Genomic DNA, 19,054 nt, shown 5'->3' with positions numbered 1-19,054 from the left:
CTTCCTACTTTCTTTCCCTTTCTCTTTCTCTTTTGCTCCCGCTCTCCCGAGATTCTCTTTAGCATATTTATCTCGTCCTTCCGTCTGCCAGAAAGATTTTCATTTCGTAAAATTATCTTCTTTCTAACGAACTTATCTGCCTTTCGTACTCCCCGTATAAACGACAATTTGCGTCGACCATCTTAATCATTCATCGCGTAACGAGATCCGGATTATCTCTTTCCTAAAGATAGATAATTCCAAAATATTATAATTTTCCTTTTAAACATTTCATTGACCAAGTTCATATTGTTTGATCCCATGCCATTTTCTATATAATTCTAACTAAACAATTCAATAGGAAATTATGGTACATGCATATTCGAACGAATATTCATATGCGAAAATGGAAGGTAGAACAATGACGAAATATTATTATATCGATACGCGCTAATAAATCGAACGGGTATAACAATGAAAAGTCAAAACAACCGCTCATAGCTAATTATCCTTTAAAGTCTATAGCAACCATATTATACTATACAAAAGCGTACAATATCAAATTCGTATTGGAAATCTCGATTACGAAATCTCCTCTAAAACTAATTATTCTTATTAATGCGTATTTTAATTATTCCCGAAATGAAAAAAATCAAAATATGTAAAATCAAATGTTGTCGCGTCTTAATCGACGTGTTAGTCGCGAAAGGTTTATAGACGTCTCGTTGGCCTTGCATCGAGAAGAGAGGGAGAGAGAGAGAGAGAGAGAGAGAGAGAGAGGAAAGCCATTAATTCGTACGTGTTGGTGTCAGCCAAGAACGGATAAGTGCGCCCAACGGAAGATATATATCTCCATTTAGGCGGAGATGGGACTTACTCGTTAAAACCAGACCTTATACCCGTATGTTGGCTCTCTTAATAAATTCTCTCCTTGAGTTACGCGCTCGTGTTCTAGCTCCGAGGAAAAGTCCTATTCCTTGCAGCGCATTCAGAATGTCTCGCAGTCTATTCCCAACCTCCTCCTCCTCCTCCTCCTCCTCTCTGGCTCTTTGCCCCTTTTCCAAAAAGATCCGAAAAAGAGAATTAGATATTTTATTAGCCAGGATAATAAGATAAGACGACTCGTCCTTTATTTTATTTCCCCGTTTAAAAGAAGAAAACTCATAAAAGTAGAAATGTCATGGTCCAAACGTGTAATTTTACGTACTCGTCGCGTATCGACGTTACGTCCACTTACATTAACTGGAACCGCGGAATGCGATATAACGTTGGGTCGAAACGTAATCCAACTTAATCCCAATGGTACCCGGAACATTATACCCGGATCAGTTATACCTATCTGTACTAATCGTACTGAGCTATTATATTAGCAGTAGAATAGTTAGACAGTTGTGTTCAAATTTAATTAAGTACTTCTCCGAGGATTAATTTAATTAGTAGATATCGCGATCAATCTTTCCGAATATTTGACGATTTCGAGACTGACACGATTAAACTGTGATTCCTATTTGGGGTTGCATTGTGCTTAAAGAGTCTCTTAATCGTTGCATCAAACGCTTTGAAGTCTACTAATATGAAACGGTATGGCAAATATCAAGCGCATTTAATACTCCCAGAGAAACTTGTTTCTGTGAGTACGTGTAAAGCTAGATTATAGCTTGATGATTTCAATTAGCGTGCATACGTTGATATTCGCGATAATTACCAGATTGTCTATCTACTCACAGAAATGAAATAGAATGAACTATACGTTTAGAATGATGAAGGACTTACGCTAGAGTGTCTCTTACAAATTAAATTGTCACGTTAGGAAGTACATCGTTAATGTAAATTAATAGATCTAATGAATGTCCGATGAAACTATTTCAACGCGTTTCGTTTTCTCGTAAGAGGGTAAAGAGGAATGAAAATAATAATGGTTTTCCCAAAAATAACTATTTTTTGTTGTTGTTGTTGATTTCATTTGTTTTATGCGACGATAATGAAATATAAATTACATCGCGCAAGTACATATTTAACCAACGCATGGAAAGATCTACATCGTAATCTCGTTGAAAGCGTTGAAGTATTAACCTTACCGTATAGGGAACACGGTAACTGCCAAGATTTAATAGAGCAACTTTGTGTACCGTCAATCAGTGACGTAGATAATACGAGATAGTAGTTTCGATCCAGCTTTGTTCGAAGATTGAAGAAACTCTCTCGCGGATAGCAGAAAACAGATGCGTTAATCGTTAAACCGTTCGACGTGTTTGGTAATTAACTTACAAAGAAAATACGCGACGATAACTACGCGTTAATTAAATGAATAAACGTTTGCGTAATGAAATTGAAACGAGCCGGAAAATGATAATAATAAACGTGCCACTAACTTTTCACTTTTCAAAGATAATCAAAATCATTTGGAACGCAACTGAAATTCGCGTTTCATTCGAGTTCTATCGATAAGCTTAAGTTTATACAATACTTGAATACTTAAGTTGCAAACAAATAATTGTTCGAAATTTCGAATCGACTAAACGAATAGAACGTCATACTTGTCAAGGAGTAGTATCGTTGCAATCAACACTCGGTAAATCTAATACATTCGACTTACGTCGTTTCTCTCGATACGTCTATTTGAATTAGGAAGAACGCTTACTATCGCATTTCAGAAATAATACAGCGATCGGAACTCGGTCGTTAGGACAATAAAATCGTAAGACAATAGAAACGCGTTAGTTAGAAATTTCATTGAATTAAGGGAGACGGGTCGAATAACGTTAAAACGGAAACTACTGATCGTTCATGGCAGCTAAGCTCGAGTCGGGTTATCCATTACGATCCCTTACGTCTTTTTCCATCCTTCTATTTCCTTTTCTATCTCCCTTTCTCATTGTCCTAGTGTGTCCATTGCCCCCTTGAAAGCATCACAAGTGCTATTTCTGCAGAGGTTTCGTTCTAGTGGCTGCTCTAGGGTCAAGTATCCATCGCAAATTCTTCCTTCTTTGGATCGAGCGAGGTAAAACGAGCACGCCTAATGTGCTCTTTCCAAATAAGACCTCCGAACGACGTCGTTTATTGTCAAATAATCAATCTTACTTTCCTATTTTCTTTCTTTTATCGCGAAAAGTCTACAACTTTTAGGATAACGTATCTATTCTTACCTTTTATTTGCATTTCTATACAACAAATTGAAAGACAAAACATATAGGTATATATATAATATAAAATGTTTATCTTTTTTCGCGTGTGTTTTTCATATTTCTATCTACTCGTATTTTTCTCTCTTTACTATGTGAAAATAATATAAAATTCTTTTCGTCGTTCCCAAGCCGAGCCATTGTGGATGATCTAGCGATAGATGTAGCTACGATTCGAAATAGACATTCTTTCATTTTCTTACTCCATCTTTGCTAGATATATATATATATATTTCTTTTCTATTCGATGGCACGTTCTCGAAATAGAATTCGAGAAAATCACGAACAGAAAGTAAGATCGTTGTGATAGGCGGAACGACGTCGAACGTTCGATATTCCCCTTTCGATATTTCCTATCCTTGTTAGATGTATCCTCTATAGTCTAAACTGACTTTTCGCTAAAAGCAAAAAAGAGAGACAAATATCGAATTGTTCCGCGACTTATCTTCTCTTCTCTCTTTTCTTCCCTTTATAAAACTTCTTTCTCCTTTATCTCCGAGTCGTTCCGTGAACGAAAGAACAGTTCGTTTCTTCTTTGGATGACCGTCGCGTGAAATAGAACATCCAATGGTAAAACCTAGACGTTGAATTTATTCCTTTCTTTTATTCCGAAGAGAGCACCATGCACTCCTTTCCTCTTTCATTTCCCTCTTTCTTTATTTTATTCCTCCAGGATACCACAAGATTTAGAATTTTCTAAATCATACCAGGCAACATATATGTTGGAATAAACAAAAAATACCTATACTCTATTTTGTAATGTTTAAACGAGTGAATTAAAACGAAATAATAGCGGAGAAAGAGAGAGAGAGAGAAGAAAAGAAGAAGGAAAAGGTGGAAGGTCGTTTGAAAAGAACCTGATCGTAAACTTGGAAACAGCTCGATCAAGGGCTACCTTTTAGGTTGTAAAAATACGTAAAGGAGACACGGTAAAAGTTTATAACGCTTTCGCGCGCGCACACACACGCACGCACATGTACACGGGTGATTTATTTTCTACGAGAAAGAAAATAAATATATAAATAACGATAATATTTTGTTGCAATATCGATCTATCGCATTGTTTAGCAATATAATTGTATATCTAGTTAAGAGATAAAAGTAAAATGACAAGAACATAAAAAAGATAAGACGAGTAAGTCGATCTTCAAAAAAGGATTATTCGAAGAATTAAGGAGAGGTTTTCGAAAGAGAGAACTTTCTCGAGAAGTTTAATTCGAGCTTGAAGAAGTTTATAGGACGAGAACTCGGCGCGCTATCTCGACGCCGATTATTTTTCCCGGCGAGTTTTAAACGCGGCATTTCTCGTCGCACACGACGCTTGGCTTAACCTCGAACAACTGGCCGAACTAGCAAGTTCCTGGGGGTTCCTACGGGGGTTCCTCTGTACTGAAATCTTCTCGAGAATCTAGATGAGAGTTTGCTTTTCTTCTCGATTTTAAAAGCTCTCTCTTTCTTTCTTTCTTTCTTTCTTTCATTTTCTTTATCCCCATTACCACTTTCCTATCCTCCTTTCTTTCCAAAACTTATTCATGCGTCTTTATCGCGAACGCGAGCAATTTTTGTATATAACGGAAACTATTTCAATCAAAAATACATCTCAAATATTTAATAAATCATTATTCTAATATGTGCGTGCGCTATCGTTTCGCTCCTGAACGAAATTAAATGTATAAACCGAGGAAAGTTGTTTGAAAAAAAGAAAAAAGAAATCGTTATTGCCAAAGGAAACTATCTCGGTCGTAATCGTATAATAAAATTTGAGAATCGAACGAGATTATAGCCCGAGTTTCGAGTTCCGAGTTTCGAGTTTCTGATCCGATCATCGAATCGTTCGATTTAATTATCAGCGTGTGAACGTACTGGTTCAGATGCGGACGGACATTTTACTTCGTTTAAATTACGATCGAAGTTCGTGGGACTCATCCCAAAGTGTCCTGTCGCTTGTTTCACGATAGAACTGTCAAACAAGGGCTTCAGAGAGAAAGGGTCTTTTCCGTTCCTCTATTTCTCTCTCTCTTCCTCTTTTTCTTCCTACCTTCTACTTTCACATCTCCTTGTCCCTTCCTCTTCCTCTTCCTCTTCCTCTTTTTCTTCTTTTCTTCTTCTCACGTGAATAGGAAAATAAGTTTTCCTTGAGATCCAACGAGTTAAAAGTTTCCAACGGATATCGCAAGAAAGCCCGATATAATAAAGTTCGTTAAAGTCTAGATATAAGGTACAGGACGAGTTTGATCCTACTTTCGATATCGACATTTTCATCGTATTCCAGCGCGTATCGCTCCTCTTCTCTTCGATATTTTTTATATATTACAATTAAATCTTGTATAATATAATTAATATTGTATATATATACAATATCGGCCAGAAAACGAAAGATCCGTGGTTCGAGTCCCAATTTTTTCAAGATTCCTATATATATAAATTTCGTGTAATTCTTACTTTTATAATTGAGTAAAATTTGAATAAGATTGATCTTACGGATAAAAATTAACAATCGTACCAAAAATAAGGAATTATCTAAAGTCGATGATAAGCCAACTACTAGTAGACAAAACTAACAATAAGTTTGCGAGTTATTATTTGAAAAGATAAAAGGGAAAAGAGAAGGACGAGTTCATTTTAATTTCTCTACTATGAAAACTTGCTCTTCATAGAGCTTTCCTCGACGGATGCTTTTAATAAACGTAACAGTGTGTAAAGCTGTAAGATAAGGCATACTTCAAACTGCACGGCAGCTCCTTTGCTCAACGTTTCAACTTCCTGTTCTTACCAGCACCGGAAAGTTCATCTCGGAAAGCACACCTAATGATCTCAAAAGTAATACTATTACGTGGTACGATTTCTACCTGGCTAATCGTGTCTCTACTAAAATAATCTAACACTGAAACTTCCTAAAGAGAATATCATCACTCTTTTTGCCGTTACCTTTTGCTATTTCTCTCTCCCTTTCTCTCTTTCTTTCTTTATCGAAATTGTTTAGACGTTGAATTGTAACAACAAAAATTGCACGAATACATTTCAATCGCAAAAGGAGCATTATTTATTATTAAATAATTTCAGATAAAGGATACAAAGAATAATACGAAGGAAAGAGGAAATAATTATAAGCTTGTTCGTTTGAGATTATGAAATTCGCAAGTGTTTTACAAGTTAATTAATGAAACAAAAGAAACGTTAAAAATATGACCCACGTTGTTTCTCCGTTTATCATAGAGCTACGTTTAATATCACGACTGATCGTGGAAACAAACCGAATTTTATTTTAAAATCTCCTTTTTAATATTTTCCCTTTTCTTTTCATTTTTTTTGTTTTCTTTTTTTTCGGTTTATCAGCCTTAATTAATAAGCACGAAGCGGTAAATAATACAACCCCGGCGATATCAAAAAGCACGCTTTGCAGTGAATACAAAAACGAATAATTATGTTATTTCAAATTTGAAAAATTGGTAGAGAAAAACGGTACGATAGAATTGTGATTACTCGTTTAACTACGTTAACATCATACGCTATCTTTAATTCCATATTATGCGTTTTCCGTTATTTGATCTTTTCTTTTTCCGTAACGTTATTAAAAACTTTTGTAAAACATGCATCTCCCTACTGACTAATCGAAATATAACAAACACGCTATACGCGGATAAAAATGACAATGTTTTCGTCGGAAACAAAGTTTCTGCTTTAATTCGTTTCATTAGTTTCGTTTTCGTTATTCGCGTTATTACGTTGGCAAGAATCGATATTAACTATTATATTAGCTTTCAGAGAATAATATGAAATTGTATCCACGAAAATATAATAAAAACCAAAAAAAAAAGGAACTGGAGAAAAAGAAAGGAAGGCTGTAATTTCCGTACCATTTCATTTCGTTTGATTTTTTTTATCTTCGACACCCTCCACGTTGGTCGCCTTTAACCAATCCGACGAGGCGTGTAAATGATAATACCTCGTTTGGAGAAAACGGTTCCGAATAACAATGCGGTTCAACTTGGAGGACAGCCTAAGCACGAGGAGGATCGTTTCTAATCAGCGGCAAGTTTCTTCGACTAGAGCCACTCCTTCTCTATTTCATTTCACATTGGCTAAAACGAGAACCGGAATGGGGGATGACGACTTGGAATATTGGTATAATATTTCCATAACTACAACAGGATTCAAATTTAAACGTATAACCAGAATTTCGAGCAAATACGTATTATACTTTTCGTAAATTACTCAACTTCGAGTAAGTATTGTAATAATTTATAAATAATATTCAAAAATTGTATTTTTTAGTTCGTAATCTACGACATTTTTCTACTTAATCTGTTTACTCTTATTGTTAATATATTTTTTTTCCCCCGTATATCCATAGAAGAGAAGAAAAAGCGGACAGGTGTTTTCCGAATAATGATGAAAGATGGAAAATCATGCTAATCTTGGTAATAGAAAGATACGTATCTCGTGGCCTTATACGTTCACCTTCGACTCATCGCTCGAGTAGTATACCTAGGATCGATCCTCCGTAACGGATTTTTCAAGAATAATAGATTCCTCGCGTGATCCTGCTGACAATGAATTGAAAATATAAAAGTAATAAAGTAACGGAAGTATAGGGGTTCGAGTACGGCTAGGTTTTATAGGTGAATCGAGACGACGGATTATCGCTTCTACGAAAGAGAACATATTTTACGCGATCAAGTAGTTATCGAGAGAGAGAGAGAGAGAGAGAAAGTAACATCATCTCCGAGAAGGGGGGAAAGAGAAACGTTATTTAAAGAATATATATATTTATCTCGAGCTAACGGCACGCTACTTTAAATCGATGCGTATAAACAGTAATATTTTACAATTAATGGCCTTTCAACAAAGTTGTTTGACGAAATGAAAAATAATATGGCCTGTTGACCCATGATAAAATCCTCGAAGATCCATCATAAAGTAGTCGTAAAATTATGAACGGTATTAAAAGCAATATTAGAGAGAGGAATAGTGGCACTGAAAACAGCGCTCGACTCTTACATGTGTCTCTCGAGTTTTCTCGAGAGATTGTAAATGCACCTTCTAATTTCGTCGGTTCGAGAGAACAAGCAGATAACGGCACCATCTATGCTACATTAATCGCGGTAAATAGGATCAAGCGGTACATTAATATCTCTCTATGCATACAGTTGTGCATTAGTAACACGCAGTTACATACGATAACTGCTGCTAGCGTTGCTAGCCGATTACGCGTAGTATAAGCATGCCACTCGCCAATGTGCTAGATCGCGCCTCCACCATCGTTATTATTATCATAGGGATTATTATTGTAATCGTTGTCTACCATCGAATCTTTAAACAAAACCTTTCGGTCGCCATCCGATATATTTTTCCACGATATTTCCTTCTTGGAAGAAAGAGAACAAGAAGAAGAAGAACAAGGAAACGGAGAAGATAATCTTTCAAAAGCTTAACTTTCTTATAAAGGTTTATTAAAATTCGCGAAGAACGTACGAGGTGATTCCGAGAGAGGAAAACTTCAAGCTTGATTCTATAAAACACTTTCTTCGTTTTCAGTAGTAACCCCCTTTGGGATCTTTTACGGGACGCTCGTTTAAACATCTAACGGAAGAAAAATAAAGGACTTTAAAAGGACGAAGAGCTGCTTTTTTTTTTACTTGGTTTCTCTCTTCCTCTCTCTCTCTCTCTCTCTCTCTTTAACATTTGTAGTTTTTTCCTGGAACTAGTGCAGCAACCAACTTTCCCGCAACGTAATTTCAAACGGATTACCTTACACATCCGTCTAGCGAGTATGGTCGATTCCAACTGCTCTAGATTTTCAGTACATTAAGTTCTTAAGCAAAGAAATTGCGGCCGAGAAACAAGGTCACTCACGAGGAGCGAATAAAACAAAGAATACGCGCAAGTGCAAAAGATGAAATTGCTCAGATTCGGGTAAAGTCCTCTTTTCTCTTTTTTTCTTTTTTTTTTTTTCGCTAAACGAGGAAACTCGTACAGTCGACGTTTCCTTCTTTTTTACTTCCACCTCTTTTCGCTTTTTTCTTTTTCTTGTTCTTTTTTCACGTGCGTCACCCTTTAAAACTGCGTACAAAAGTACGCGAAAGAAGGTGCCAGGTAGGTGCCAGAAAGGTAACGCCCGTCGTCAAATTCAAAGACCTATATTCCTATACCTGTATTCCTCGACACATCTACCTACCAAGCTTTTCTTTCGGGTAATAGAATCATTCGAAAACCTTTCCTCGCTCTCTTTTTCTCTTATCTCTTTTCTCTTTAAAGTGACATTCTTGTCTCTCACGAGTCGAGTTCAAAACCTAATTGCTTTAGAATTTACATAGAGAATGGCAGCGAAGCTACTCGATTTGCCCTTGCATTTCTGGCAGTACCGTTGAACGCGATAAAACTCAAAGGAAACATTAAGGCTAATATACTTCGACACGCGACCACGGTACTCCCCGTATAATGCCTTTAACAAAGGATTTCAATTAAAACATATTTAATATAATATTATTTAAAGGAATTATTCATGTTTCTTCTACTCGCTAAACTTTTAAACGTTGGAAAAGAAAAAGAGAGAGGGAGAAAGAAAGTCACCATGGCCAGTTGTTTTACGCGCAACACGAATATTTGCGTAACGACGTACGTGCTGAAAAAGAAAAGAAATTTTTACTAAATTATATTACACGCACATTCGCAGTCTACTATCTTTTCATTTTTCCACTTTTCCTCTGAAGGTACCAGAAGGGATCCTAGGAAATGGAGCCAGAAGAATCCGATTTTCTGTTGTTAAAGTCAGTCGGGCAGAAAATGACGTGAAACTATTTCCGCGGTCACAGCCGGTAGTTCGAGAACGATGCTTCTCTCTCTCTTTCTCTCTCTATCTTTTTATAAATATATATAGAAAGGAAAAATATCTGTCTGTAGTACTGACTTTTAAAAATGTTTCGTAAAAGGAACGGGATAAAAAAGGGAAGGTAAATTTCTTACGTTCGTCTCATATTTCATGCGCTTCGATTTGCGAATCGGAAAAAAGTCCTACTTCGGAAAATGTATACTCCGAAAATGACGAAGACTCGATGCTTTATACTAATATAAGTTAAATTAAAAAGCGAGTACGAGTTCTCTTTTATCATTAAGCTACTTGACAATTTAGCTGTAATTATGGTACGGTAAAGCCGTTGTTTAACTTGCTACGAACGAGAAAATAACTTTAAGCTTTTTTTCCTATCTTTCTAAACAATTTAACAGATTTTTCGCGTCGCCTTTTGTTCGTAGAATTTTCGAGATTATACATCATATGCATACGATCTTCTAGAAAATCATTTCGTTCGTGTAAAAGAAAATATTCAACATTTATGGAAAGTTTCGTAGTTTAACCGTGGTCACGTAATGGAAACACGATAAAATCGAATAGAGTTTGGTTAGACGGAGAAAAGATTATACATCTATTTGAATTTTCACGCAAGATTGCCGTGTATCAGTTTATTAATCGGTAATAATATTTACCAGCGCGGAAAGTTCGATAACGTTTCATCGATAGAATAACAATATCGATGGTATAACGAAAACATCCCCATCTTTGCATAAATCTAAGAAACGATTTTGAAATCGCGGTTAACGAACGTACACCCGTGATTCTCGATGGAAAATAGAAATGGCTTTGGGTATAATTGACGACGAAGTTTTCTCGTAAAATAAATCAAACTATCGCGAGGCTGGTAATTTGGTAGAGCCTCCATGAACCGACTATAATATCGGATATTTTGTTTAATGGCAAAACTTTGATCAGCGAGTGAATCCCTTAGATCCTCGTGAACTCTCTCTCTCTCTTTCTCTCTTTCTTTCTCTTGATAAATCGGTACACGAGTACCAGAGCTTCGATAGTCTCTTCTTCGTATGGCCCCTAAGGGGGTGTAAGACCGTGAATGGGGATGAAAAGAGGTTTGCCGGAGATGAGACGGTTCTTAAGGCAGCTCGAAAAGCTTTTGAGAGAAAGCACCTGAAATATTTCTTCGCTCGTTCGTGTTACAGTCACTGCACGAGCGACTACATCGCCGTTTATTCGGGCCCAACGACCTCCAGTCCGCTCTTAAAAATGCTATGCGGTAAAGAGAAATCATCATTGATGTACAACGGCCAGGAGCTTCTCGTCGAATTTAGGTAGACGACGAATTATATTACATTAATAATCCCCACTCCCGAAGTTTATCATTATTCTTCGAGGAACAAATGGATGATGATTATTCGTGTATCATACTTCAGAGCTGGTCCAGAGGTGTCTCCTTTCGATTACAACGGCTTCGTAGCTACGGTAAACTTCGTCGAAATCACGACCGAAATACCTACCACGATTACTACGGAATCGACCAATAAAACTTGTAAGTGCCCACTTTAGTCAGTATGCAATTTTTCTCATTTTTCCAATATCGAATTTATTTCCTCCTAGCTCGATGCAATAACCCGCGATGTGGAACGTAACGTATGATACGTATACAATATAAATAAATCGAACTTTTATCTATTTATATTTTTGTATGCGTGTGTATATATGCATATTTGCATCGCTATCAATAGCTTATTTTCCTAATCGTACGTTTTATTTGACTTGTCTCGCTCAGCGGATATCGCGAAACAAGTTACTATTTACACCGGTCACAACGCACGTTACAACAATCGGGACACCGACGAGCATCGCAAGGATCAAGGATCGTCGACGGGGGGACATAGTTGCGACCTCGAAGTAAATGGCGACAAAATTCGTTCGGGTCATCACGACACCAGAGGCAAACACAAGTCAACGACCTGTCGTCTCATTCTTCGCGGAGGCACTTACCATACCGGACACGTTTCTTTGACTAGTTATAATCTCAGGTAATCCTTTACTTCTTCATTTATCTCTTATACTTTTCTCACATTTTTTCCAAAGTTATTTTTATAAAGAACACCATTGATTTCGAGGGAAACGAATGATTACAAATTTGTTCAAACGATAATTCATATTTTAGGTTACAACGCTAATCGGTGCATCCTCGAACACCTGTCAACTTTGACTTCAAACGAGTACCGAGTATAAGAAACCGTTCGATGAATTCTATTTCGTTGGTTTTGAATAGATGGGTCTGAAATTTTCTAGAATTCAAAGTACTCTCCCATAAATCGACATACTATTATACATGCCTGCATTTTAATAGCTTCACCAGACTCGCTTCTACCGACGATTATATTCGTTTGCTCGTGAGAAACTACCTCGCTGTATACATAATTTTAGTAGATATATGTCACTGTTATTACTATTCTCCCTACTTACCGCTGTTGTCGTTGCTACCGTATCTATTATCCCAAGTCTATTCAGCTGACTTGTAACACGCGTTTAAAATCAAATTCTTGGAAATACGACTTTGCTCGTATTATCCCAGCCCCGTTTCTTACGACTCGCGCATTTTCATGAAATCGAAAATAATCATTTTCCTTTTTACCGCGAAGAAAAGTTCTTTCCTTTACCGGCGAGTCCCATTCAAAATACATTTTTACAATTTCTACGAAACGTATCAACGTTTATGCGACTGGAAATGTTCATCCCCCAAACAAAACTACGTTTCCGTCGTCTGCACATTTTTTGTTTCTTACAAAAGTTCGTCGTCGCACCGAACGTTTCCTTTTAGAGTCGATATTATTCCTAAATATTATATAATATAATATGAACGGTTTATTTTGAAAGTGGCCCGAGTCCAATCGTTACCATCGCAAACGTATTATTTCTTAAATAATGTTAATTATGCTAATTGGGATGATAAATTTGACATCATTAGAAATTGAAAATTATTATTTTACTATGTCGACCGTTATCTATATTTTTCAATTTAATCCAACGCAAACCTTTCGATATTTCGAATTCGAACATAAATTGACTTACGCCACTTTCAAAATAAATACATATAACGTCTTTCGATATTATCTATTATATATTATACAACAATCGCGTTACGCGGAATTTCCTAATTGACATTAATACGAATTTCCAAGGTAGCTGCATGCATATACATGCTACATATAAGTACGTACTTATATACACTCGAAAATATAATAACGCTATTTAATTAATCAACTGAGAAATGTCGAGGAACGCCGTTGAAATCTTTCGCACGATTATACAATAGACTTAATTAGCTCCATTGCTCGAAACACGACGATGTGAATTTCATTATATGGAAATAGTATTATATCATGGAATCGTGTCGCGCGTGCATGTGTATGGGTTGGGTACCTGTATATAAACCTTGTCAGGGATATTATATGCATATATACTTGAGATTTTCAATTATCGTGTACAATAAGTACAACATGGAAAACGAGTACGTACTTAACATTTGCATCTTCGAGGTACATTTGCGTTTAAAAAGAAAGAAAAAAATATGAGAGAGAGAGAGAGATAGTACAAGTTATAAGAATGGATTTGAAAAGGCAATCTTCCCTGACCTCGAGCATACCTACATTCGTTCAAAAAGGCGAATAAACGAAGGGAAAGGGTACCGAAAGTTTCGATGTACAAGGTAGCTAGTAGATAAAATAAAATATTATAAATCTATGCATTAGTGAACCGAGAAAGTACGAGCTCGAAGGAGCATAGGGAATATTCTTATATATGTACATATATCTATCTATCTCTGGTCTACCATTTACAACAATCCTAACTTCGACTACTTCGTTTCGTTCGGGAAATCGAAATACCGTTACTTTTTTTTTAATCTTTATCTTCCTCTCTTCCATCTAAGATCTTCGTCGTTAGAAGCTTTACGGTTACTATTACTATTAGATTTATATACGAGCAAAAGAAACTATTTCTACATTCTCAAAAGTATTCTTCTTATTTTCGAGCGAACGAAATAACGTCAGAGTTGCTTCAAGATTGTACCCGGTATGTACGAGTTCGTACGATCTCCAAACAATCTTTGATTTCCGCGTTTTCTCAACTACCTGATTATAATATTACTTGGAAGGAGGTAATATCGAAGAAGACGCGAGATTTCATCGCTGTTAAGTAACGATGTATTCTGTTATCTTGTTATTCTAGTAATGTAAACGATCGACGTGGCGTGCATGGTTTCCGTTAGAAGTTTTAGTTGTTGCTAACTCGGGTCTTCCTATTAACTGGACTATCTTACGATATTCCTTGGAAACCAACTTTCCCCTAAATAAATACAAACAGAGCTTTTATGATATCGATGCCGACAAATTATTGGAAATATTTGACAATTTATTTTCTACCTGCGTTTATTAAGCAACATCCGGATTATTATTATTATTCCGATTTTTCAGCGCCCAATCCTGTCAGTCGATGATCGAGATATTCGACGGTTTGCCGGAAGGTGGTACGGCAAACACTGTGAAATCCCTCGTTCGAATTTGCAGTCCGGCACAGAGGCTACCACGAGAGTTTGCACGAGACGAGTAAGTAAACGGAAAAAAAAGAAAAAGAAAAAAGTATAAAGAAAATATTTGCCCACTTACTTACTTATCCGTCATCGATCTTACCTACAGAAAACGATCTTCTTTTTTTCCTTCCCAGCAACCCTGTGAATGGAAAGTCAATGACGGAAAGAAACTCTTTTTCAGAAAACGTATAGATATATGATTCACGATGAAGAGTTTTTCTTTTTTAGTCTCATCTCATAGTCTCGTACTTTCATTCATCTCGTTCAAACGAATGCATTCCTTCGCTTGAAATGGAGACAAGATCGACGGAGTGCGTTCTTTTCTCTTTTTCTCTCTCTCTCTCTCTCTGTTCTTTTTTCTGCTTACATATACTTAGGTAGGTAGGTAGGTGTAGGTGCATGTATAAAAAAAAAAATTGTGAAACAGTCGCCAACACATATACCTATATCCGTCATTCGTACTCCTACTTCCACTAGAGAATGAGATACCTCGTGCTCATCTTGCCGGAAGTCAAAGCATGAAAGATGACTGGGGAGGGCTCGTTGTACTCCAGGGTACTTGTATTTAGCTAGAGAATATATTCAAATAGGGAGAGAATATATATATATAGGAAAAGAGGAAGGTATGGTTGTTCTCTTGGATTACGAAAACTTTGCACGTTTCCACGAGTCAATAAGTATACGTAAGTTTTTCTTTACTTTCGATATCAATAAAAAAATCATGAAATTTGTATGTCATTTTATTTACGCGATGGCACGTTAAAATAAAACAAAATCATATGGGAATTGGACGTGCCCGTAAAATATGACAAATCATTCGTACGCGCGAAGGAATATCGTGCGATATCGGTTATGTTATAGTGAAATGAAGCGAACGATACGAATCCCGCGAACTGTACCGATTGGAAGGAATAATTCAAGCATTCACCGATGAAAGTGAGGAATAATTTAAGCGCTCTTTCTCTTTACCTACTTCTATTTTCATTTCAAACAAACGTATGACTTCGAAATGTGTAAGTATATCGATACTGTCGAGAAAATTATTTGTTTTCTGCATTTTGCCGATACAACAACCTACGTATATCTAACTCTATAACATTTTATTATTCCACCAATTAAATGACACTTTAATGTACGATCGTATCGTTTATAATTAACGAGCATAAAATCTTCGGCAATAATAGTCGGTAATTAATTTCGTAATTGGCTTTTTTTTACCATACTTTTATGCTCTTTTTTCTCTCCCTCGCTCATTCTCGCTTTCTCTTATTTTAAATATAATTCAGTAATTATATAATTATATAATTAAGTCTACAGCTAATAATTTTAGGGAACAACGAAGTCATATATCATATGAATTCGCTAAAGGAGAGTAGCTAAAGTATGAGATTGAAATTTGATTCGTCTTTAAAGTCTGCTTTTCTTTCTACAACAACGCTCATAGTTATTCGTTCTTATTCTGTCTATCGGATCTAATCTACGGATCAAATTTTTATACCGAATTGTAGCTTCTTTTATACTTTAACGAATCAGCATAGTTATTTCATAAATTAATGAGTTTGACAAAATAACGTTAACGTTTCTATACAATGCGCGCGTACATAGGAATGATTCGCGTCCCATAGGAATAACATAGAAACTACATAGAAACTAACCACCGGTCAAAGAGGTCAAGGGGATTTCGACATGACGGCTCAAACGATTTTCCAGCTGTGCGTTTCTCTTTATATTTCTACTCAGGAACGTCCTGATTTTCCGACCGAAGTAACACCTATGTCAAAATTCACCACACCTGTACTGCGCGTATTCTATCAAAGTATTATATCTAGATTGCATACTCATACGTAAAAATTTATATCTGTATAAATGAGTAATTTAAAATATGAAATATTTAAATGGAAAAAATACGACGGATTATAAAGACATAAAAATTAATAATAAAGTCATACGACTATAATTTCGTCCGAGCCCCCATTGAAAAGATAAATTATGAATGATGAATGATATTTAACGTGAAAACATAAGTCTGATTAAAAATGCAAACCCATCTCGTCAAGCAATAATGTTTACACGTCGGAAAACACGTTAGAAAGAAGGCAATTTATAAGATAGCTGAAAATTCCTCTCCCTCTTTCTCTCTCTCTCTCTCTCTCTCAAATATAAAATGTTGAAGAGATTGTTTTCGTTTCTTTGCTCCGATGATTCAGTCTGCAGTTTTATTCTTTTTTTAATTACTTAGTTATCATTTTTATCCAAACTATGTTGTTCTACTCGTTTCTTGGAGCACACACACACACACACCCATACACAGAGGTGCGAGTATTTCCATCGGCCAACGACGTAACAAGCACTTTTTAATCTATTTTAATTTCTTAACGTTTTCAGACAGGCTGGTACAATTTATGAGTGGTAGGCGAATAGGAGGACATACCGTTGTAATACGCACGTACGTGCTTATGGGACTGCCACGTGTTTTATGCCGGCTAATCTCGTAAAAATTCATGTAAAATAAAGCTCGTGCTTCATCCCGCACGCTCCGGCCGCAAGCACGTTTCCCATTCCGCGATGAGATCACGGGATCTTTCTCCCGCTAGATACAAGCTTTCATGATGCGTTTAAAACGACGTTAACCTCAACAGACTTTCAATCTGTTCTTGGTCGAACCACTTTCAAAGAGAACGAACAAGATACCTCTAAAGGATCGATATCCTTCCTATTGAATTTCCCATATCAATTTAATGATAATAAAATTGGTTTTCCGAAAAGGCGTTAAAAAGTTTTTAACGATTCGCAAAATAAAAAGGTCGAGTAATGGCAAAGGCCGAGATCGATTTCGCGAAAGGACTCTTTCCTAAATCAACAACAATCGTATCGGAATCGAATGGGTTTCTAAGTTCTTCCCGTTCCGTCGTACGTCCATTCATAGAAGTTTCTTGAACGTTCGATAAACTCATAGAAATTTGCTAGCCCAAGACACGTTCGATCGGTATTCCCAAGCGCCACCATAGAAAATACGATCTGTCGATTTTGTCCGAAGAAAACCACAGTCCTCGATGTTTACGATGCAAACCTGTAGCCTGTCGAGAATCGTTCCACTCCTGCAAACATACCTTTCCCTACTTCAGAGATCTCGGTACAACGTGTAGAATGTACTTACCTATATAGGTACATATGTATGCTTTCACGTTTACAGAATGGCTGACCTTACCATTACCGTCATTACTACTTCAAGTTCCAAGTAGTTCAACCAATCACGTTTGTACACATTAAGATCTTTCGAAACCACGGGCTATTGTAACATCATTATTAAATGAAATTTATTAGATTAATAATCAACCGGTCGTGAAAAATAAATTGTCACATTTTTTTGTTCGGCTAAAGAAATCCCTTTGAAAAAGTAGACCGCGTAACCGTTCCTCAAAAATTGCGACCATTATTCGAGTTAGACGTCGTCGTCGTTGTCGAGCCTTAGGAAAAATCTGAATTTCAGGCCTTCCCAAGGTTTGGGTTGTAAGGGAAAAGTACACAGTGATATGTATGCCAGGTCGACATACATGAAATCCAAGGATGAAGAGTTGGCCGTTAGCCAAGTGGGTCGACCGATCTTTCGGTCCGAAAAGCCGCGTCTCAAAATATCATTACGACGTTTTTCCACTCTTCAAAGGAAGAAATATATATCGTTAGGGTGCCCTGTCAAAAGGATCAACGATTGAATTTGATACGATGCCGCAAAGATTCTTGTTAAATCGATGTCTCGATATTTTCATGCTATCCTCCGTTTCAAATCGTAGTATGATACACGTTGAAACAGAAATTTTGTTCTTTTTTTAAAGACTAACGGAGACATAAGTTAATCAATTTTTTATATATTATACTATTTCGGATAGTTGAACGTCGATAGTATAAACGAATATTCAGCCATACAAGTTACAATCTTTTTACGAAGAAACTCATTTAACAGAAAAATAGAATAGATCCGATAGAAAGCCTATTAGCAAATGAAATAGGCAAAGAAAGAGAAACTGAATTATCATGGTCGTCTAAATCGTAGTAGACGATTCGCGTAAGGGGTGAGGTTATCGCGCTCGGTCCTTCTACCCAAACCGTCCATTTGCAACTTCGTCCGAGCAAAATGGAGAGTTGAACGATGTGCAAAATTTATCGAGCACAAAATGTGCTTTGTGACAGTACTTGGTCGAACTTTCGGACCTCTCTCCTACTCGCGTGTTTCGTCATGCGCGCGCGCGCACTCCCACACTCTTTGGCATAAAGGCAAAGCTGCATAATTTACAACGAACTTCCTACGGGCATCTGGTAAACGAAAGGAACGGAGAGGGAGACTATACGCGTGTGTGAGTGAGTGTGTGTGTGTGTATACGTGTTCCGTAGTTCGCTCGCAAAACTACCACCACTATGACGATCCTTTTCAATACGTCTATGTAACCTCGTCTTTAAGAACAAATCAAACCAATCATTATTCAT

General features: G+C 36.7%; 1 protein-coding gene across 2 annotated transcripts in view; it reads left to right on the top strand.

The window, feature by feature from the left end:
- LOC122518410 overlaps nucleotides 1–19,054 on the top strand; it is a 128,316-nt gene that overhangs the window by 102,273 nt on the left and 6,989 nt on the right. For both annotated transcript variants that reach the window (XM_043637335.1, XM_043637336.1), the window contains exons 8-11: nucleotides 11,172–11,300; nucleotides 11,403–11,518; nucleotides 11,759–12,011; nucleotides 14,457–14,588. In XM_043637335.1, coding sequence (XP_043493270.1) covers nucleotides 11,172–11,300; nucleotides 11,403–11,518; nucleotides 11,759–12,011; nucleotides 14,457–14,588 — 630 coding nt within the window. The remainder of the gene's footprint in view (nucleotides 1–11,171; nucleotides 11,301–11,402; nucleotides 11,519–11,758; nucleotides 12,012–14,456; nucleotides 14,589–19,054) is intronic.

The sequence above is a fragment of the Polistes fuscatus genome, unplaced genomic scaffold (assembly GCF_010416935.1).
Source record: "Polistes fuscatus isolate 324 unplaced genomic scaffold, CU_Pfus_HIC Scaffold24, whole genome shotgun sequence".
NCBI lineage: Eukaryota > Metazoa > Arthropoda > Insecta > Hymenoptera > Vespidae > Polistes > Polistes fuscatus.
The sequence above is the reverse complement of the archived record's forward strand: the minus strand, read 5'-3'. Positions and strand labels throughout refer to the sequence as shown.